Source organism: Talpa europaea, assembly GCF_964194135.1.
Source record: "Talpa europaea genome assembly, chromosome: 16".
NCBI classification, from domain to species: domain Eukaryota; kingdom Metazoa; phylum Chordata; class Mammalia; order Eulipotyphla; family Talpidae; genus Talpa; species Talpa europaea.
The window spans coordinates 4,164,191-4,185,557 of NC_140084.1; the positions used below are offsets into that span (position 1 = coordinate 4,164,191).

The 21,367-nt window shown below is 41.0% G+C and overlaps 1 protein-coding gene across 2 annotated transcripts in view; it reads right to left on the bottom strand.

Moving 5' to 3' along the window:
* Positions 1-2,133: 2,133 nt before the first annotated feature.
* Positions 2,134-21,367, bottom strand: part of RPGRIP1L (RPGRIP1 like) — a gene marked incomplete at both ends in the record, with an annotated part of 83,335 nt that continues 64,101 nt past the window's right edge. For both annotated transcript variants that reach the window (XM_084257407.1, XM_084257406.1), the window contains 4 exons: positions 2,134-2,246; positions 4,380-4,513; positions 9,412-9,496; positions 16,215-16,398. In XM_084257407.1, the coding sequence (XP_084113533.1) occupies positions 2,134-2,246; positions 4,380-4,513; positions 9,412-9,496; positions 16,215-16,398 (516 nt within the window). The remainder of the gene's footprint in view (positions 2,247-4,379; positions 4,514-9,411; positions 9,497-16,214; positions 16,399-21,367) is intronic.

The window sequence follows — 21,367 nt, forward strand, 5'->3', positions numbered from 1 at the left end:
TGGTTCGTTCGCTCATCGTATCTGAGGTATACATTCCACACAGTTGACTAAATCTCAGAAGTTTTCTAATAAAAACTTCCCCTCTCCATTTAAAGATCATAGGAAGCCAGCACAATCCGGTTCTTCTCCTCGCAGAGAGGGCATTCAGTTTGGGATGTAACGTTTTAAACAATAATACAAACCTCCTGGGAGAGTACCACAATAAATGTCTCAAAAACCACTCAGTTAATCCCGGGGTATAATCTGGCTGTTTTAAATTACTTCAGGGAATATTACGGGCCGTAATGACACTGTAACTGCATAAAGCCAAAGAAAGCTAGAAAGAGAGGCCAAAAAGATGAGCTCAGAGCCAGCTGAAGTGACAACAAACATGTGGCTGTTTACTAGGATTGGAGAGGTTTAGTCTGCAGATGTTTGTGGTCTCTAGAAGGTTCCAAAGGAATGAGTTGTTATGAAGATTTGCAGAGTTTGATGAGAGCAAGATTCTTCTTGGAGATGGCAGACCCCAGACAGGGAGGCCCAATGGCAGAGACGGAATTGATAGATTTCTGCGGTCAGATCATACTCTACTGGTCCCACAATGTACATCAACAAATTAATAGTGTACGGATGTCATTTCAAAGCCTCCTAAAGACGAGAGTCATTATTGAAGCCATTAGAGCACAGATGGTTCAAACTATATGCAGATACTCATACTTGCATTTTTGCATTCTAGCTGCTTTTTTTTCCTGGTGAACTGTAATGAATTGTCTCATAATCTATTCCATCTTCTTGCCATTAGCAGGCTTTGAATGTTCACAAATAGGAGCAAAGAACTCATTTTCCAGAGCTTTAATCACACAAAGAGGGAATGCCTAATTCTCTAAATGAAATGGTCTGTGATCACTGAAGCAGAGATTTAATATATCACGGCAAATTAGGTAGATTTTAATAAATTACTTATCTCCCTGAATACTTTACATATGCTTAAGAAGGAACATAGCCTGTTTGCAAACAGTGAAAACCCACAGCCTATAAAAATCCTTTGAAGAAAATGACAAATAAAAAAGTAAATTAAAAAATGAAATGCATTATAGCCTAGACCTCTAGAGACAATTCCTTTGCAGCATTGATTCACAGCTCCATTAAAAATATCAATTAAATCCTTCAGTGAGATTGGGTAAAAGCTAGAAAATTAACTTTCTGAGCTGCTTTTTGAGGAATGGTTATCCAGATACACTCCAGTATTGTACAAGCTTGATGTAAATTTTAAAAACGATAAAAAGATACTCTTTTCAGGTGTAACTGAGCATATCAGAATTTGAGCCATACTTTTAATAATTTCTTTCTATGTCACAAGCTAAGTTTTCAAAGGACACACACACACACACGCATCTATCTCTTTATATACATACATCCCAGGGCCACATCTCACCATTACAAATACCCAAAATAATAAAACTAGGAATACCTGTAATTTTTAAGGAAACAAACAAACAAACAAACAAACAAACAGAAAACTTGCAGTAATAAGTTGGTGCCAAATCTCATTCTTATATTTAATTGATAGAAACTGCATGCATCAAAGAAAATGCACACTGAGCTTTAATATGCATAAAATGGATATTAGCATTTTAAAGAGGAAGATTAACACATTAATCCAAGTAATTTTCATATATTGCTTCTAATAAAATCTTCACAGTATAAAACTCGTAATGAGGCTAATCATAGCATTCCATTTAGTGGGACGATTAGGGATAACAGAAAAGTATTTCTTTTTCATAGCTTTGGTAAGATTGATGATGCTTGTTGCTTATTAAAAATAAAAGTGGGAACTGCATGTCAGCTCTTCATAAGAAAACGTTGAAAATGCAGATAGCGTCCTCATGCTAACATGGAGGTATAAATTATTGAGGAGCTGTTGCCCAGTGTGGGGAACTTAAGTCCTGAGGGGTGGCCGTCATGGGAAGGAGGGAGTAGAAAAATAAACAAACGAAAAAGCATACAAAAACTCGAACACCTCAAACCCAGACCTCCCGCCTCCCCGCGTCCCATGAATGATTGTGTGCACCGAAGTAACTACAAGACTCTCAGTTAAGAGCTTTCATGGGAACATTTACTCAGGAGCAGGAGTCGCCTCTGGAGCAGTTTCCTTCACGCCTCCGAGTCACCTCTGCATTCCTCGTGCACAGACCGCAGGGCATGAAGCGCTTGCACCGTTATCCTGAGCTTGCCAATACTTGCGCCATCGGCTCGTGCATCGAAAACTGGAAAATGGCAAAAAGGTGTTATTCTCTCTCATAGATTTACCTTCAGATAGGCAAGGGGAGACAGCAGTGGTAGAGGGGAAAAGATCTCCTGAAAGTCTGAAGTTCACTGGCATCTCTGTGATCTATGAAATAAAGCCTGGCATGTGTGTGTGTGAGTGTGTGTGCGCGTGCGTGCACGTGTGCACAGACACGCCATGTAGACATACTGCTTGTAGAGCTAAAACTAATCATCCCGTCCTGAAGTTTACTCAGGTTCTAAGATTCCCTGATGGAATCAGCATTTGTAAGCTCGTAAGGAATAAAAAGTCTAAAGAGATCAAGTTATGGCAGAGAACTTTCGAAGGCACAGGCTAATAACACATTTCAGAATGGCAAACCGCTGTAAAGAACATGATCGTAATTTGGACGGATTGCTTATTCATCGCACTAAGGAAAACATTCCACTTAAAATAGATTATACGTGAAATAAGAAATGCTAAAAGGTCTGCGGATGGGCTGTGTAGGTCCATGAACTGATACTGTGGGAAAACAGACATGCCGCTTTGAGTGTACGTGGGCTTTTGCTGGAAGAGGGCCCCACTCTCTGCGGCGTCTCACAGACAGACCGCCCGACGCCTCCAGGGGCCTGCTCTGGTGGAGCCACACGTGGCGCTGATTCAGTGCCTGGGACGCCTGTGTGAGCGCTTGTGAGTCCACAGAGTTCCTGTTTATACTCCTTGGTTCTTCCTGGACTTTTGTTGTGTGACTGTGTGTTTAATTCTAAGATAATTTGTAAAGAAATTCTCAAATCAAACTTGCCACACAGGTGACAGACATGAGCAGGCAGGGTGATCTCGGGGGACAGTGGTCCCCGCTCCCTCCCCTGAGTGCTTCACTCCTTTGGGACTTCTCACTTTTGCCAGCCAGAACAAAGCACTAAGATTCTGACGCGGCTGGTGCTTAATCTTTTTCTTTAACCCCACAAAGTGGCCACCGCGGCTGCCTGCGTCACAGCAGCGTGGTCAGACGTGGTCTCAGAGAAGAAGGAGATGGCTGCGCACAGAGCTGACTGGAAACAAGGACTAGACTAGAACACGCAGCACATTGTGGTCACTTCGTCAGCCTCTTGGTGCCTTCAGCAGGGCTGAGGTTAACACTTGCATCCTTCCATCTTTTATTCTGTGCCTGCCAAAACTGTGAACATGTGTTTATAAACATGTTCCGTTTATAAACATGTACAGTTTATAAAGATTTCCCGCAACAGGTTTCTAATGTGGTTATTTGGTCTAATTTGGTCAATTATTTGGTTAGATCCTGACTTTGGAGCACTTGATGTGCACCCAGGACAAGCAGCCCAACTCATGGACTGTGGCTGGACTATGACGGCGTGGGCGGCGCCCCTGAGGTGCCTAATCAAGTGTTTGTTTAATGCACGGACAAAAGACTCAACGAGCCAAGTCCCGCTACGACTCTGCTAACTTAACAAAGGGGACTAGGACTCGGCCTCGGCTCTCCACTGACGACAGACAGCCCAGGGCATCCCTGACAATTTTAGGATGTCTGATTCATAAACTACAGCCTCTCAGCGTGCCCTAAATATGTCATCTAAGACAGGGGAGAACTGCAGCAGTGCTGGGAATCACGCGTGGTGAGGTGCAAATCCAGTCAAAGTATATTTTGTCAGTAATTCCTATTCTTCCCCAAATCCTGGTTGGAAACAGGCGACCACACTCTTCAGAGTTACTGAAGCGGCTCTGTCCCTGGGTGGGAACTGCGAATCAGAGAGAAGCCCGACAGTCCCCGTGAAGACTACCGAGACGAGCACAGCCAGCTGAGGTCGGGCCAGAGACGTGAGGCCTCCGTAGCGGCCTGAAAACCATCCAGTGGTGACATTTTTATCAGTCCCCACTCCCCGAGACTAAGGAACGGAAGAGTTTTTTTAGAAACTCAATTATTTTAAAATTTCTGCTGACTGAAAGGCAGACAGGAGGAGGGCAAAGAAGTGAGGCAGGGGAAAGGCTTTGGCAAGGCCTCAGCTTGAGGTGCAAGGATTCAAAACACAAGCAACCAGCCAGAAAGAAAAAGTTTTCACAGAGCGCTCGGGGTCCAGCAAGGAGCGCGGCTGTCCACAGCGGCCTCGCCTCCACGTACCGTCCACGTCTTGCTCGAGGATGTCTCTCCCCTCCTGAAACACCTCCGCGAGGTCGACGTTGGCAATGCCGACGTCCTCGCACTCCAGGTCCTGCTCGTCCTCTGGAGGGTCGCTGACCACAGTGAAGCGAATGCTGAGTGGGGAAAGAAGAGAGAAAATCGCCGCGAGTCAGAGAAAACCACGATCAAACAAAACTCCCCAATTTTCATTACTAAGTATGAAATCTTGACGTTTCCAACCATCTCAACAAGAAGAAAATTATCTTAGGTTTGATAAGTTATTACATGAACTATTAGAATTACTGTTGCACACCCAGCCTTCAAATGAACATTAATCCACTTTCCAGAGCACTGAGATTAACATTCATCTCCAGAATCTGAGCAAATGAGCGGGCAAAGAGAACCAGATGCTCCCTCTGACATTCGCTATCTGGTCACACTTTGACACATCTACTTTTAAGAGCAAGAGGACGAAGTGAAAGAAGAGCATGGAGGTTAGGGCAGCATTTTTAAAAGCAACGTACAACTCCGGAATTGCTCTGAGCAACTGAACCAACTCTATGTTCTACACATGCCTGGCTCGACTCCGGGTAACGCTCTGAATCGCGTTAGGTAAGTGTTGTAGCTCTGCCCAACAGCTCTGTGAACTGTTTGCATTACTTCAGCAATCTTCTAACTTACAATCATAGCATCCAAGTTTTATTTTACTTTTAGACACATAATTACAGGGTCCTGATGGAACTGATTTGATTTAGTGGCTTGTGTTGCAGCCAAACACACTTGGATTGACCGAATGACAGGAATTTACAGTGAAGTGCTCTTTTGATATGTCTTGGCAGCGGAGCTCAAACCATGGGCACTCGTGAACTACCATTTTAACCACTGCCAAAATGCGTCCATCCCCAAACAGAAACAAAACAAGAAACTTGTTTTTTAGATAACGTTTTTAGATTAAAAAAAAAAAAAACCAAGTCTCAGAGAAATTATGCCTTGAAAAATATGGGTAAGATTCTTTCCAGTGCTTGTATGTACACAGTCAACATCTTATTCCTTCACAAAGTCCCTGATTTTACCTAGAAACAAATTTTAATCAGAAAATTGAAATCCCTTTATTTGAAATCAATTTTAATAATTAGGAAGAGAAGTCTGGAAATGGATAAGATGGGTATTTTTATGATGCAAAAAAGGGATTAGGATGGTTAAGGGCATTCATCCTGGGTTCAAATTTCTGCTTTCCTACTTATTTGCTGTGTGACCTTGGGCTTATTACTTAGCAATCTCTGATCTCAATTTCTCTATCTACAGAATGGGAATAATTATACCTCTCTCCTAGGGCTCTTATGAGGATTAAATGAGATGACACATAAGATGTGCCAGGAACATATTATTCACTGAGTAAATGTTTGCTCTTTTATGATTACTATTTTAGACCTAGGTAGAACTATGGAAATGTCTACATCTGCAAGGGTTGAGAAAAAGGAGGCGCAGGAAAGGCTTGTAGCCCTATTTCAACGGACAGCTTAGATGGCCAAATTACACACTGTCTGCATCACTCATTTCAACAAGACTGGCGAGGAAAGAAATGGTCCTGAAATCAATGTGCTTGGGCGAGTGGGAGTTAAAAGTGTTAGCTGAGGCACATTTTACATTCATAAGACTTACAGAAAAAAATAAAGGCTACACAGATTCTAATATTGTTTAAGGGTTCTCCTAATATAATGTTTCACATCTAAGGATCATATACATATCCATTTATAAATGTAGATGACTACTCTTGAGTATATAGAAATCCTGAGACAAAAACAAAAAAAAAAAATCCTTCTAAATGCCAGGGGGAGGGGCAGAAATAAAAATACTCCATATTTCTAGCTTGAAAGAATAGAGAGCAAAATGAGACAGCAAATAAAAAATTAATAAGCTATCAAGTCAAGCTCCAAGGGGAGGAAGGTATACTAAAATAACTTACGAACTGTACTCTGGTCAAACCGTACACACACATCCACACTGCACATCCCACCTCTAACCCAGCCCCAAGAAAGAGGCGAAACCTCATTCCATGTTCTGAAGGGGTGGGAAGTCTAGTCTGAGGCCCTGGAGGAATACGTGGGGTCCTGCCAAGGGCTCAGGTGGAGGTGGCACAGGTTTGCTACCTAAGCTGCTCCTGCTCCTCTTCCTCCTTCTCCCAGCTGTGACTCTGCCTCTGGGAGAGGCACGACCTTGCTGACCTGCCCGGCCAGGTCCTAGACATACACCTCTACGTACCCCCTCATCCTGGGGGATCCGCCTTGCTGTCTTCGTGACTGACTGGGTGCTCCCACCCAGTACTAGTCAGCTGACATGTCCCCTCTTCAGGTTTGCCTTCACTGGCATTTTCTACCTAACCTTCTCCTAGTATTCCTGCAATACGTGGCTGGTTCACTTATGGACTTGTTACTGCCTGTCTTCCTCAGTGGGATGTAAATTCCACGAGTGTGGAGGCTTTACCTTGTTCACACTTTCGCAGCTCCCGACACTTAGGTCGGGAACTATAAATATTTATTGAATATCTCTGTGGATTGAAAGATGTAAGTCCTTATGGAGGGCTGGGCCATTAGGGGGGTTCCTGGAGAATTCAGTCCTGGGGTTGGGCCTCACGATTTAGATCTTAAGCTTTACTTGCTGTTATTTAGGAAATCAGAAGGCACTAAAACTCCTTCAATCATTTGACATGAGTTTTGATTCTTTCCTTATTCTAAAATAATCCATTTTTATATGAAACAGACGAACCTAAGGGTCCCTGGTGAGTTCTGCATACTGGGATTCTGACGGTTTGTTGGATTTCATGAACAGCGCGTTGTTAAAGAGAAAAGAAACCAAAAAAGAACCTACTGTGGTGGAAAACTATGACTTCAAGTAAATGATGTTTAAAGTCCCATTTCAATGTGCAGTCTCCCTTCTAAAGCTGCTGATGCAGCTGGGGTCAGGTGCCAGAGGCGCCACATTGGATTCTCAGCAAAGCCACGACTTCACGCAGGGCGGCGGGGGAGGACGGGCCAGCTTCTCCGACAGGGCTTTGTTAAGTCACCACCACCGTTCGGGAAGACGGCCGTCCAGAAAATGAATTTGTAAACGAGGAGATACTTGACATAATACAACTTCTGAGTGTTTCAAAAAGGTAAGGACATTGGCTGGAGTAACAAGTGTCTTTTGGCTGTGGAAAAATGCAAACGCTGTTGTCAGGGAAGAAGAAGGCCAGGCCCTGAGCCAGCAGGGTGGGAGAGGCGCAGCCTGCGGCCTCAGCAGCCTCAGCCCAGGGGTCACGATGGGCCTGCAGTGCCTCTCGTGGTTAGTCTCAGAAGTGGCACCGCCTGTGTGTCTGGGGTATTTGGAGTTTCCAGAGAAATAATGGAGGAGAGGGAATCACTATAGAGACTGTGAATTTTTTTTTTTTTTGTATTTTTAAAACTATTTTGCTATGTCTTCTGAGAAAAGGTAGAGCTAAAAAATGAAAGCAGAATCGGTCTTTTTAACAATAAACACTTTGAGGAAACAAAAGTGCTGCCCCTCAACGTGGAGTGCGAGCGTAGCGTGTTCCTCTTGCGGGACAGCGGGATGCAGAGGCAGAGGAGCAAGTGCTGGGCTTGTCGGTGGCCAGAGCTCAGCTCTGGAGGGAGACGCCTGGGTGCTGGACGCTGACACACAGGCGCTCAGTCTCAGGGACTGGATAACCCTGGGGGGCTGGTGGTATTGAGGGGATCCTGAAAGAAGCAGCAGTAACGCCGTAGATCTGAGTGATCCTCTACCATCCTGGGGAAACAGAGCCGCAGGCTCGTGACCAGGGCTGGGCCGCCCCTTCTTCAGCGCTGGGTCCCAGGACATGACATAGGTACTTTAAGGAACCAGTGAAGAAGCTACTACATGATCCCCAAAGCTAAGAAATCTAGTTTCCTTTCTTGACACAGAAGATGCTGGGATATGGTAAATACTGACTTGCTGAACTGTAGGGAAAAAGGGAACTTGAGCCTCTTTCCAACTAAGTTGGCAGTGAGAGGCTGTGCCGTCCAGGGGCCTCAGGGCAAGGAGAGGTGGATGAGAGAGCTAAGGGGTCCCCTGGAGGCACCAGAGGGGAGCTGGTGAAATGCAGCTCAGGGCTTATGAGCAGCAGAGATAACCGCTCACACCGCACGGACGGGAGCTCACTCAAAGCACAGACTGGCTTAGATTAGGCTATTTTCCTGCTCAAAAGAGGATAACTTATCTGCTGAACCAGAACTGCAAAGTTTCCCAGAATTCCCATTTAAATTTGCCAAAAAAAAAAAATAAAGAAGCACTCAGAAGATAACATGACATGATGAATTATTAAACAATGATAATAAAGTAGAAATTATTCTAAAAAGCTGATGAGCTATTACAAATAATATTAAAATTACTAATACTTAAAATAACATTAAATAATACAAAAATGAAGAATACAAGAATAAAAATTAAGAATACAATAATACAATAATTTTATTAATTAATAAAATTAATAACACTACACACTTACTACTGGTCAGGTACTATTCTCTCCATCTTATATCTATCATCTCATTTAATCCTCACAAAAACCCTGTCTGGTACCATTGTCTCCCTTATATTTATAGATGAAGAAATTGAGGCACACAGTGGTTAGGTAACTTGTCAGGCAGCAAAGTAAGTGATGGAATAAAAATTTATACTCAAGGCACTGGCCTCCAGAGTGCACCCTCCTTGCAACCACTGCGAACGCTCTTTTTCGGTCACACTTGATTGTTGGGGCACGTTATACAAAACTGGGTAGTCTGTTGGTTTTCAAAGCACTATAGGAACCTCAGTTTCTCTGTTTGGCAGCAGGTAGGGCCACTGTATTTCTAGGAGAGAGACCCAGAGAGGTCATTTATTCATTCAAGGACACAGTGTGTGCAGGAGTCAGGTGCTCTGATTCCTTATTTTGGGTCTTTTTTTAAAACCACACCTGTGCTACCGAGATCCAGTTCATATAAACCATCAGATAATGTAGAGTGCTTCACAGTACCTTCTATTAGGCATCTCTTGTTTCTGTAGTATGGCTTTTAGGATGTCTCTCTTTGCTTGATTGTTTTCTTTATCCACGTAGATCACTATACAAAAAAAAAAAAAAATCCACAAAAGGAAGTCACTTAGGAATATGCGGCATTGGAACCTTCTGTATTTGTATAAATACCTGTTTTGAGAGACACAAGTTGTGCCACCTCACTTGTATGCCTGGGAAAAGAAAGCAGCTCCGGAAACCAGAATCACATCTGAACAGTCATGTGATGTCATGTCTGTCCCTGGCAGGTTTATGTGCGCACTGTCAGAAGAGATACAGGCAACATCTTAGACTGCCACATCGCTGTCACTGCCGATTAATGGCACTGGCAGTCACGACAGTTAAAGCCAGCAGTCTTTATTGCTTTGTATTTGAGGGATTTACTGCATTTTCTTTCACCCAAGAAGAGAGTGATAATGATAATGTATGGCAGAGAGCTTGTCCTTTCTGACAGCCTCAGTAATTTAATCCTTCTCTCCTGCCACAACATGCAATAAAAGAGGCATCTAGTGGATTGGACGGAGGAAATCCACAAGCTGACATTTGCTGGTGTTTGGGTGGGGAGCCTGGGAGAGAGCCGTGGAGAAAGGCACAGAATCTCTTTGGGGGGTGAAGTTTGTCTTTGGTTTTTAAAGGCACATGTTGGCACGCGGCAACGTGACCAGGCTTGACTGAGCTGAAACAGGAGATTAGGTAACTGATCTGAAGCCCGACCAGGAAGAAGACGTGAACACCTGAAACTCTAGGTAAGTGTCTGCACGTCGGGAAGTGACATCTCCCAGAGCGATCACTCCAATTTTTGTCCTGATGATTTTTTTTCTCAGCTCAGCAGCTTTTCAGCCTTCGTTTCTGCAGACATTTCTTTTCCAGATGCCATTGTGGTGGTAAAGGCTCCCCTGTGACCAGGTCTCAATGTTAGAGATTATCCCTGATCAAAAGTACACACAAGGGGGATGACACCATGATAATTCTGAAGCCAGGCCCTACTGGGAACAAACATTTCCTACTAAGTAAGAATGTCTCCCTGAACAGCTTTAGTTCAATCAACTAATGCTGTCATTAGCTGACAACTCGTTTGATCATTTGGGTCCACTGAGCAAATGTCAACTGAGGGCCAAAGGTGCTGGGCACCGAGTTAGACACACGGGGTGGGGGCGCAAGCATCTGTGTGGAGGTGGCTTAGTGGTTTCAGAGACGTAAGAACCAGCTTACATAGGCCTGCCTGTTGCCACAGTAGTAAATGTGACAGATTACAGAGGTGACTGAGATTCGCAGGAGTCGAAGAAGAGTTGAGCGCTTTCTGTAAATACACGTTTCACTTATCAAGGCTAAAAAGATGCTTAATGACTTCAGAGTCCTACAGCTTTGAAGACATACTGGTCCCACTTTGTCTGGGATAATTTCCCCTCAAGTTCTACTGCGATGTCATTGACACGTAATATTATATTAGTTTTAGGTCTATAACATAACTCTTTGATATATATGTATTTACTGCAAAATGTTTACCATAATAAATGTAGCTAACATTAATCAGCTCAGAAACTTTTTACCCTTGTGATGAGCACTTTTAAGACCTCGCAACAACTTTCAAATATACAGCACAGCATTGTTAAGATTCGGGACCTACATGATGATCACAGTGATTAAAAAAAAAAGACTGAATTCAAAGTTCAGCATCCAAATAGTCTTTCAATCACACTGAACCAGTTCTGATGAATCTCACCAGCTTGAATTTTTAAAAACTGGCCACTGAAGGCACTGCTAAGCACACAGCTGTGGCAGGAAGCCTGGGCTTCCCCTTCCATCTCTAGGGCTTTTTCATCTGTCCAAACTGAAACTCTGCACCTGATGAGTACTGGCTTCCTACTCTCCGTTCCTCCCCGCCTCGGACGCTGATTCCGCCTTCTGTCTCTGTGAATTGAGATTTTAGGTGGCTCAGCTAAGAGGAGAATACTTGTCCTTTTGTGTCTGGCTTATTTCACTTACCACAATGCTTTCAAGAGTCCCCTATGGCATGAATCAGAATTTCACTCTTTAAGACTGGATAATATTCTCTGGACTGTGAGAGAGAATTCCAAAACTATATCAAGACAAGTAACCGCAGTCTGCTTTCACTCTGTCTCCCCCCGTTCTGTTCATCCATTTGTCTCTTGATGGCTATTTGGGTTGTTTCCACCTTTTGTCTATTATAAACAATGCCGCTAGGACAGTGTATAAACATCCCTCGGAGTCCCTGCTTTCAATTCTTTTGGGTATATATACTGACATCAAATTTCTGTGTTACCTGGTGATTCTTTAACTTTTAAAAAAACCCAAACATCTTTACAATTTAAACTGGTTAAAATGAAAAAAAAAAAAAAAAAAAAAGAAGGTGTAGTGGGGACAACTGTTTGCCTGGCCAGCTCCCACACCTAAGAACAGTGACAGCTACTATTCATTTGAGTGATACGTATAGACTAGTATACTAGTGATACGTACACTTAATACTTCTCTCACTGCAGTCTCACGTGGTAAGAATCATTTTGCCCTGCATTTTATCGATGTTAAACAGACCCAGAGAAGGTAAGGTCCAACAGTGTCTGCCTCTAGAGACCACCTTTGGAAACTCCACGCTGTAAGTTCTGCTCCCACACAAAGCCAAAACTTTTCCAGTGTTGAAGCTGCAGCCCTGTTGTTAGCACAGACTGGGGTGTGGAGAGAGAATTCCTAAACTGTACAAGACTAGTCGCCTCATTGTCCTTCCACTCTCTCCTAAGCGGACAGTGCTTAGATAGATCAGGTCCACATGCCTTAATCAACCCTCTTGGTTGAACACTTCTTAACAATTGCTTTTGGAAAAAAAATGCAAGCTACTTAAGAATAATCTTCGTTCTCCAAAGGTGCACCAAATGATAATTATAGCTCTCCAGCTGGCACAAACGGCCAGCGTCGGGCAACTTAACCTACTCACTGGTTCACAGTCTTTAATGTGTATCAGGATCCCCAGCAGGCTTGTTACAGTGTCCTTGAGGCCTCTGAGTTCCACTCGCCCAAATTCTGATAGAGCTGAAGCGGGGCCTGAGAACTTGCCTTTCCAAATGTTCTCAGCTGCTGCTGCCATGGCAGTGACCATGTGCCCGCAGACACACATCGTTAGCCCAGCATTCCTCTGCTCAATTTTTCAGTGGGGTTGGGAACTAGTAAGCACCTGTGTTGAAACCTGTGGGAAATATGGGCATTTTGGCCACGTCTAATTAGGTCAAGTTCCTAAAGACATTCATTTGCAGTCTGAAATTAGATGGTTAAAGAAAACCCTCCAGTTTCAAAACTTCACATAAATCCTTTAAAAAGCAATTCTGATGACTGGGAAGTATCACAACTCTCTAAAAAGTTGAGCTATGTACCCGAAATGCTCAGAAATCACATTTGTTTAGGGCTTGCTAGATTTTTACAAACTGACTGATCGTGTATGTCTCCAAAAAAGAAACAAACTAGTAGTTCAAATACTTGAGTTGCTCCTGAGCTGTCTACCGTTAGGAAAATACCCCTCACTCAGAGGCTGAAGCAACTCTCCTATTCTCTCTGAATGTAATTTGGTAGAAGAAATGCAGATGATTTAATTATAAAGCGTTGATAAACTTTGAATTCCAGATAACTTTTGTGTTGAATTATTATTATGCCCCTAATCCTTATCTTTACCAAATTTCTCCTCTCATTAGTAACTAAATGGAAAGTTCTGTATCCTTTTCATCTTTTGAATTAACTTTGTTCGAAAAGATAAACTGTTCAGTCCTCAGAGACGAAGGGCCCCGATCTGCGTACGCCTCATACACACTTGGGATGACTGCATTAATCTTTTTTCTTTCTACAGTCAATTCCCTAGAAGACACTATTTAGCCCCAGACAACGTTCTTTAGATTTACCATTAATCTTATTTCCCCCCAAACTATTTCTTGCTTTGTCAGCATTCTTTAAGCAAAATTTTCAAGTACAGTAAAATGCAAATGTCTTGTTCTTGCTGCCAATGTTTAGCAAGTGATTTAAACTTTGTCGGTTTTATCACCTACAGTTATTTTTTGTATAGGTGAAATTGGTAATAAAGACTGAATTAGTTTATGAATAATCCCGGGGATCACAGTCTAAATCTTTCATTTTATGTACGTAATTTAGGCCTCAGCATACAAATCCCTTCTGAGTAGATTCAAGTCATAATAGAGGGTAAAAAAAATCATGGCGACGATCAGTTAGACTCTTGGCTGGTATGTTGTTTGGATATAGTTTAGCATGTGCTAAGAGCCCTCTAAATTTTCTATCTGAATTAAAAAGTCAGTTTGGAAGTAAAATTAATTTCATTAACATTTAGTAAGATTTGGAAGATGTAAGACTCATTATATTGACCTTTATGTCAAGTAACAAGTGAATAGCAAATCATCAGAATCATTAGATGAGAGTTACTTAATAGCTAAAAATTCAAGGATGTTTCTCTGCTATAAAGGAGATGCAAATATAATAATTTTAGAATAAACATTTTTATCATGTTATACTTGATTGAAAAATAAAATGTAAGCTTTTAAAAGGTTAACATTATTCCTCAAATATGCTGACAAGCTAGGATTTTTTTCCTGTATCGTACATACAAAGAACATGATTTTGCTTCTAAATACAAAGAACATTCTCCCCTCTTTCCAAATAAATACCTTAAAATTCTTTTCAATTAACCTTGAAAATGCTACATAGTCAAATCTCAATAGTTAGGGACAGAAGTTGAAGAAAGGTGATATAGAGATAATAGTTTATTGGTTGGCATCAAATGGTTAATTCAGTAGAAACGCAAACAATTGTTAAAATATCAACTAGCATGTTACTTTGCAGTAAAAGGGGAAAAAAAGAAAACCCAAAGCAAAAACCAATGTCAACCAATCAATCAACAGTCCTAAAAAGATGTAGGTCACCATGTGAGAGCGAACAGAACTCAGGACACTGGAGCATTACCACAGGTTTCATCCAAAGAAGAATCCGCGTTGCTCCTTAAGCAAAACAGCTGGAAACAGCTGTTTTCCTACATGGCCAAATTTCTCAATATTTAACCAACTTCTAAAAAACAATTTTGTTGCCAATCCAACCAAACATTTTATTGCTGACCTTTACAGAGAATATAAGAGCCAGAAGAGTTTGTTTCTTGGGGAATCTTCATTGAAATAAGTTGACTAAATAGTTCTTTTATTACTACTAATATTTTGATATGGTTTACTTCTCTGGTACTTTGCAGTTAAAAAAGCTCTAGGAAGCTTGAGAAAATATTTCTGTAAACGTTTCTGTTACATCAAGTCAATGAAAGGAAGGAGGAATCGGATTCTTGTCTTGACCACACTAGTTATTTCACATGTGATTTCTCAACCGAACTATTATTGCAGAATTACAGAAGCTGAAGTGGAAGGAAGCTTACAGAGCAACTTATTCAATGGATAAGAAAACAAGGTATCTGGGGCCTCCCTGGTGGTGCAAGAGGTTGAGCGCAGCGCTGTGAAGCTGTCTGCAGCCTCTGCAGTGAGGGTTCGATCCTCAGCTGGCCAGGGAACAACCCACATTGCGCAGCAGACCTCTCCTGTCTCGCCTGCTGCTCCCCTCAGCAGTGTATTTCAGTCAGTCTGCCTGTTCTGTTCTCCGCTCTGTCTCTGGTGACTCCCTTCACCCTCCCGCGCCTCTAGCCTGTACCCCAGTTCTTGTATAAATAAATCTTTAGGAAAAAAAAAGAAAACAAGGCATTATGAGACTGAAACATCTTGGCCAAGTTCACAGAACTAGTAAGAGCGGTGGATACAAGTCTTTGGATTAGACCAAATACCGGGATACTCATGACGACAGTCTCAAGTAATGAACAGGTTTCTAATGATGGCCATTGCACAAAAAAAAAACCCCCAAAAAACCAAACCAAAAAAACAAAAACTAACCTCAAGCATTTGTGATTCTGCTAATACAATAGCATGAGTACACACGTTAATAAAAATAAAATTTATAAAGCTGATAAGAAAAAAAATTAGTTGTCCAATTAGCACGAGAGAGCCTGTTTTGCTCAAGATAATACAACACTCCATTTTTATGGTTTGATTTAATAAGGGAGTTTAGGAGAACTTAATAGGCAGGTTTAAGTTAGGCTCATGGCAGTTAATATGCTATTTTTACTACTTTCTAACTATACTTTAAAACCATCCTAGTGTTGGTTGATCTAAGAATGTACAGGGTGCCTATTGGGTCCTTCCTGCTCCAATCAAGTTACATGTCAACTGATGGATAAATAAATCCCAAAAAGAGAAAGCCTGCCTGTTGCTATGAATGTATGTGGGTGTTAACTGATGACATGGTCTTTTAAGAATGTATGCCACTCAATTAAAATCCTGAGCATGGGACCCTGGGAGAGACACACATATAACCGTAGAAATAGCTACACGAGGGCAGTGATTTGAAAGGGAGGAAAACTCAGGCCACTGAATTGCTTGAGCCCCGTGGTCACAAAATTAGTACTTTTCTCCCTCTTGAAATATCACATTTTTCAATTAAATACAGTTTCTATTGATCCCAGGATACAGCAGAACACTGAGAAACAAAGTTTTCCCTCTGTCTTTGTTTTGTCTTTTATACTATTTCAATTTTAATTTCTTAATTTTTCTTGATTATTCTGACAGGGCCTCCATGATTTTATGTGAACATGAGAGGATTATACTTTTCCTTGTTCCTTTATAGATAAAGAGACAGAAATGAAAGTGTGTGTTAGAAGTGACTGTGCATACCATTGCTGTAGTTATAGTAGACCCACTGCCCGCTCTTGGGCTTGGGCAGCGACACAGGCGTTTCCTCAGCGGGAAGACTGTAGAACCGGCACTCCACAAACAGCCGCTGGATAGTGCTGTCCTTGGTCACCCTGGAGTTGTTAAGGCTTAGAGCGATGATCTCAATCCTTATTTTTTCGGATGGCTGTTTCAAGAGCAAAAATGGAAAACAACAGAGAAACAAATACATAAAAAATCCTTTCCTCTTTTCCACTATCAATTTTAAATAAAACATGAAGGCCGGTGGGTTTCTTTTTTGGAACGCATTGTACACTACCGTGTAGTTACATATGATAGATTATTCACCACAGAGAGAGAGAGAGAGAGAGAGAATGAGATTCTAAAGCCCCAGGGTTTGAAGTTAACAGAGTCATGGCAATAGTCTCCTGATTTACATTTGAGGCTATAAATACCCCACGAACGAGTAGTCTATCAGGAGTGAAGATTATGAGATCTTCATCTAAGATTGCTTTCAGAATGACAAGTATCAGTTGGCCTTGTTTCAAACAATCTAATGAAGTACATGTTTATCACTGCTTTTATTTAATCTGCAGTACCTGAGAAAGTTTCAGTCATTCAGAGATCAAAGCCTGTTGAACGTAGTTATTATGCTAATATATGTAGTTATAGGAATCTTTATTAACAAGAGCAGAAATCACAGTTCATTCTCTTATTATATCTTGCCATAACATTTCATTCAATAAGTAGTGTTTTCAAAGAGAACCAAAACTTTACCTAACTTAACATATTCTTGCAATTTATTTTTTATCTAATTTTGGTAGAATTAGGAACTAAAATATATATTTGTGTAATTTTTACCTCAATCCTTACTTAATAGATTTTGGTGTGACAGACATTATTATGGGAGTCACAGATGTCTCTCTGAGTAGTGGTTTAGTAGAAATTAAAATAGATCATGACTGAAAAATTAAATCATAACCAAGACAGTTGCTTAAATGTTTGTTTTTATAATTTTTAAATTTGTTTTTTATTCCCCTTTACTAAATCCCTCCTGATGAAATTCAGAGGGATACGACTGTAAATTATACAACTTTAAATAATAATGGACACAAGACCTGCTTATATTACCAACTTTTAGGAATTCATTGTTAAATATAAATCAGTGTGCAAATGCACCATAGTGACTACTTAGATATTTCAAAGCATATAATTAATCAAATTGAAAAGCATAAGTATCCTATTGTTAAAAATACCCCATAAAGAACAATTTTCACTGCTGTCAAACCCCCTCAATATTTGATGAAGTAATTTTACCCTCTTCTTTCAAAAGACATTTTCTTTTATTATGTATTCTAAGACACTTTAACTAAAACCCCAGATCTGAATATTTCAATAAGGTTATTTTATTATTCAGTAGATTCATGGAAATTTTACTAGGATGACAGAGAAAATTCCACACCATTCTGTCTCCACTAATACAGGTACAAGGCTGCAGCTGGCAATATTACTAGGATTAGCATAGTATGATGAAATATTTAAAGGAAAATTTTTTCTAAAACCTAATAAATCAAATGACTGCCAAATGTCATTAAAGTGATGGTCTTTGACTTGAATATGCTTTTCATATTCAAATTTTGAAAAGAAAGAGATGAAAGCCTGGAAAGGTTACTCGGTTTCAACTAATAACCTCAAGCCCTCTCTGTTCACGTGCATAAAAAATGAAGTTGGCTCTATTGTCTAATCTTACTTCAGAAAAGCCCTTCTCTGCTTGCTGAAGACTAACATGGTAAAGAAAATATTTTAAGTGATATTTTTTTTCCCCTGGAAATATACTGTGGTTGTCAAAATATCACACATAAACATTTTATTTAATTCTGGTTCAAATGCAGTACAATGCATAAGTAAGTATTTTACATAACTTGAAATGTGACAAACTTAGAAACTGCTAGAACAACATCTTCTCAGACATTCCTGCTTCTGCATAAAAGAATGAAAAGAAAATACAGAAAGGTGAAAGAGGTACACATGGTTATTTCTAGAGGTGAAGAGAGGAAATTTTAATTGTTTAGCACAGAACCCAATGAAAAGACAGATCAAATTTTAAATTGCAGGGGAAACCAGATTTCTTTAAGTGGCTATTTTATTAGTATATTAACTGTACAATCCCCATATGAAAACCTGTATTGTCGTAAGAATAAAGTTAGGTTGTCAAGTAAGATTATATACGAAAATATAATTCTAAATGAAAGTAGATACTTGGGTCACAGTCAAACACACACTGAAACCAAACAAACCAAAAGAAAATATCATCCAAAGAATTAAAAAGCTCTAAAAGTCTTTTTACGATGTGTATCTACCTTCTTTTTGGTTCGGTTTTCTTTTTTAATACCTCCAGTCTCATTACCTTGATCATATTTTTAATTCTCTGACTAATGCTATTAACAGAAGTCTTTAGTTATAATTTTCTGTTCATTCAATGCTATATGAGTCCATTTAAAATAAATCCTAAAGGGATGAAGTCCTGATAGCATATAGCTCGGGAAGCAAACTATAAATCATTTTCGAACATTAAAAATTTTGGCTAATGAAGTACATCAACCGCCTAACAGCCAACTCTGACTTAGTGTCCAAAATGAACTCATTACCCTCCTCACCGGGATCTCATTTATCTTGGTATTTCCTACCTCACATGGTGACAGAGCTCTCCCTCCATGGGGTCACCTACAACCAGGAGACTTTGAGCCCATCCCCCACCCCGATTTTTAACACCCACCATATTCTATATATCACCGATTGTTCTTCATTTTACTTCTTAAAAATCTCAGTGACTCACTGAATTATTGAAAGCATGAATATTCTGACACTGTGTCAGCCACTGGGGATGTAAAGACAAAAAAAAGATGTGGTTTCTTTCCTCCTTTTTAACTGCAGAGAAACTTCTTTAGGCTTACATCTGATGGGAGGGAGGGAAGAACACAATAATACTGGAAAGCAGAAGTTTGACAGAACAAGGAGGGAGAAAACAGTAGAAATCACACAAGAGAACTGGTTGGCAGGACTGTAAACAAATGGAAGGAGACTAACAGGCCAGGGATGCGGCGACGATTATGTTCCCACATCACTAGTGTGAAAGGCATTATATACTCAAACAAATGTGTGGACCTGTTCTCAGGACTAGAAGAAAGTGAGGCACTCTTATCCTTAATCTCTTGTCTGCAATCTCAACCATACACACACCCACCCACCCACCCACCCACCCAGCCACTCTTAAGGTAACACCGGATTATTACATGGTATATGATGCAGAGGGATAGCATCACCCCCCTCAGGTGTGTTACCACACCACATGCCCCACTGAGGCACAGACTCCTCAGCGATAGTCCAATGTGGCCCCTCCCCGCTCAACTTTGTCTATGATAGAAACATCATAATAAAAATGAAAAAAAAACTGTAACTAGGAGAATTGAAAGGGACAAGAAAATACTGACTAAAATGACTGTGACTGAAGCAAAGGCTTTTCAGATTCAGGCACGATGATGTCTGTTCAGAATCAGTAGAACAACAGGACAGGTGATGCCTCTGCAGGGCGTCAGTTCCCTCAGGTACAGCAGGCCCCTGAGGTACAGTAAGCGGGCCAGATGGGCCAGGATTTGAGTTGTTTCGCTTCTTTTTTAGGTGTGAACCTTTGTTATAATGTTGCCTTTCAGTGCCTTTTTTTGGTCGTGCTCATCAACTGCCCTACAAAGGTCCCCAGTTAGCAAGATGTCAACGTCAGCATGGAAAAAGAGCATCTGAAAAATTTGATTGTGGTGAACAGAAAGAAGTCACTCAGATAGGAACTGCGTGTAACTTACGTTTAGTTTGCTGCATAGATGGACACTATGTGTTATGTGATTGAACGATCTAGAAGTGTGATGACAGCTTGTATTACTCAGAGGGAAAAAAAAGGTATAGTTCTCACGATTTTGGCTCAGTTCCACTATTGCTTCCTGATGCCAATTCCCATTCAGGCACATTTCCCTGTAGTATTTACTCGGGCTTGTAACCAATATGCTAAAGTTGTTCATGTTGCACTTCCGAGCATCACGCCGAGTCCTCCTCTGGGCTCAGCCACCGGGGCCGCCGTGGAGCTGGACTGAGGCTTCCATGGGCCAATCCAGCCTGCAGCCCCAGTGTCGCTCAGCTGAGAACGGCCTACGGTAGAGGTTTTGCAACTTGATCCAGTGAATTAAGTTTAAATCTAACTATGGTGAGGTTACATGTGAGTTTTATTTCACTGTGAATTTCTACAATGAATTAGATTTCTTCAACTTTTTAAATGATGAAATATCTCAAAACATGAAAAAGGTATAGAAAATAATGTGTCATATTCATGTACTCCACATCTTAAACAGATGTTACCATTTTGCTGTATCTGATTCAAATCTTTTTGCTGTTATTATTATTATTTTTTTTTTTGGTTAAAGGAGTAAAATATCCAGACACAGATAAAGGCCCCACTCCGAACTTCCTCCACTTCCTCACATCCCGACCCTCATGCGCATCATTCTCACACCCGCCTTTATAGTCACACACACGCGTACTCAGACAACAAGCTGTCCTGTTTTCAGATCCTCTGTCAGTGTATCATCTATTAACCATTCTCCAATTTGTGCTTTCTCACTCAACACTACATTTTTGAGAGTCAGTCATCTTAATAATTAAAATCTAATTCATTCAGGGCCTCCCCTGGTGGCTCAGCGGTTGAGCGCTGGGCTGCGAAGCTGTCCGCAGCCTCAGCAGCACCAGTTCGATCCCCGGCTACCGGGGAAGGGTCCCACATGGTGCGCAGACCTCTCCTGCCGTGCCCGCTGCTCCCCTCAGCAGTGTACTTCGTCAGTCTGCCTGCTCTGCTCCCCGCTCTGGCTCTGGTGAATTCTCTCACCCTCCCGCACTTCTGACTGTACCCAGTGCTTGTATAAATAAATAAATAAATCTTTAAAAAAAAGTAATTCATCCATATTCTATTATTATTTATACTGCATATATGACTGATAGTACAGTTATTCACTTCCCTACTCATGAATGATGACATTGCTGGTCATTTTTTGTGATTACAAGCAAAGTTTCACTGAATAGCCTTCTGTTTTCTTGTATATGTCTTAAAAGATTTG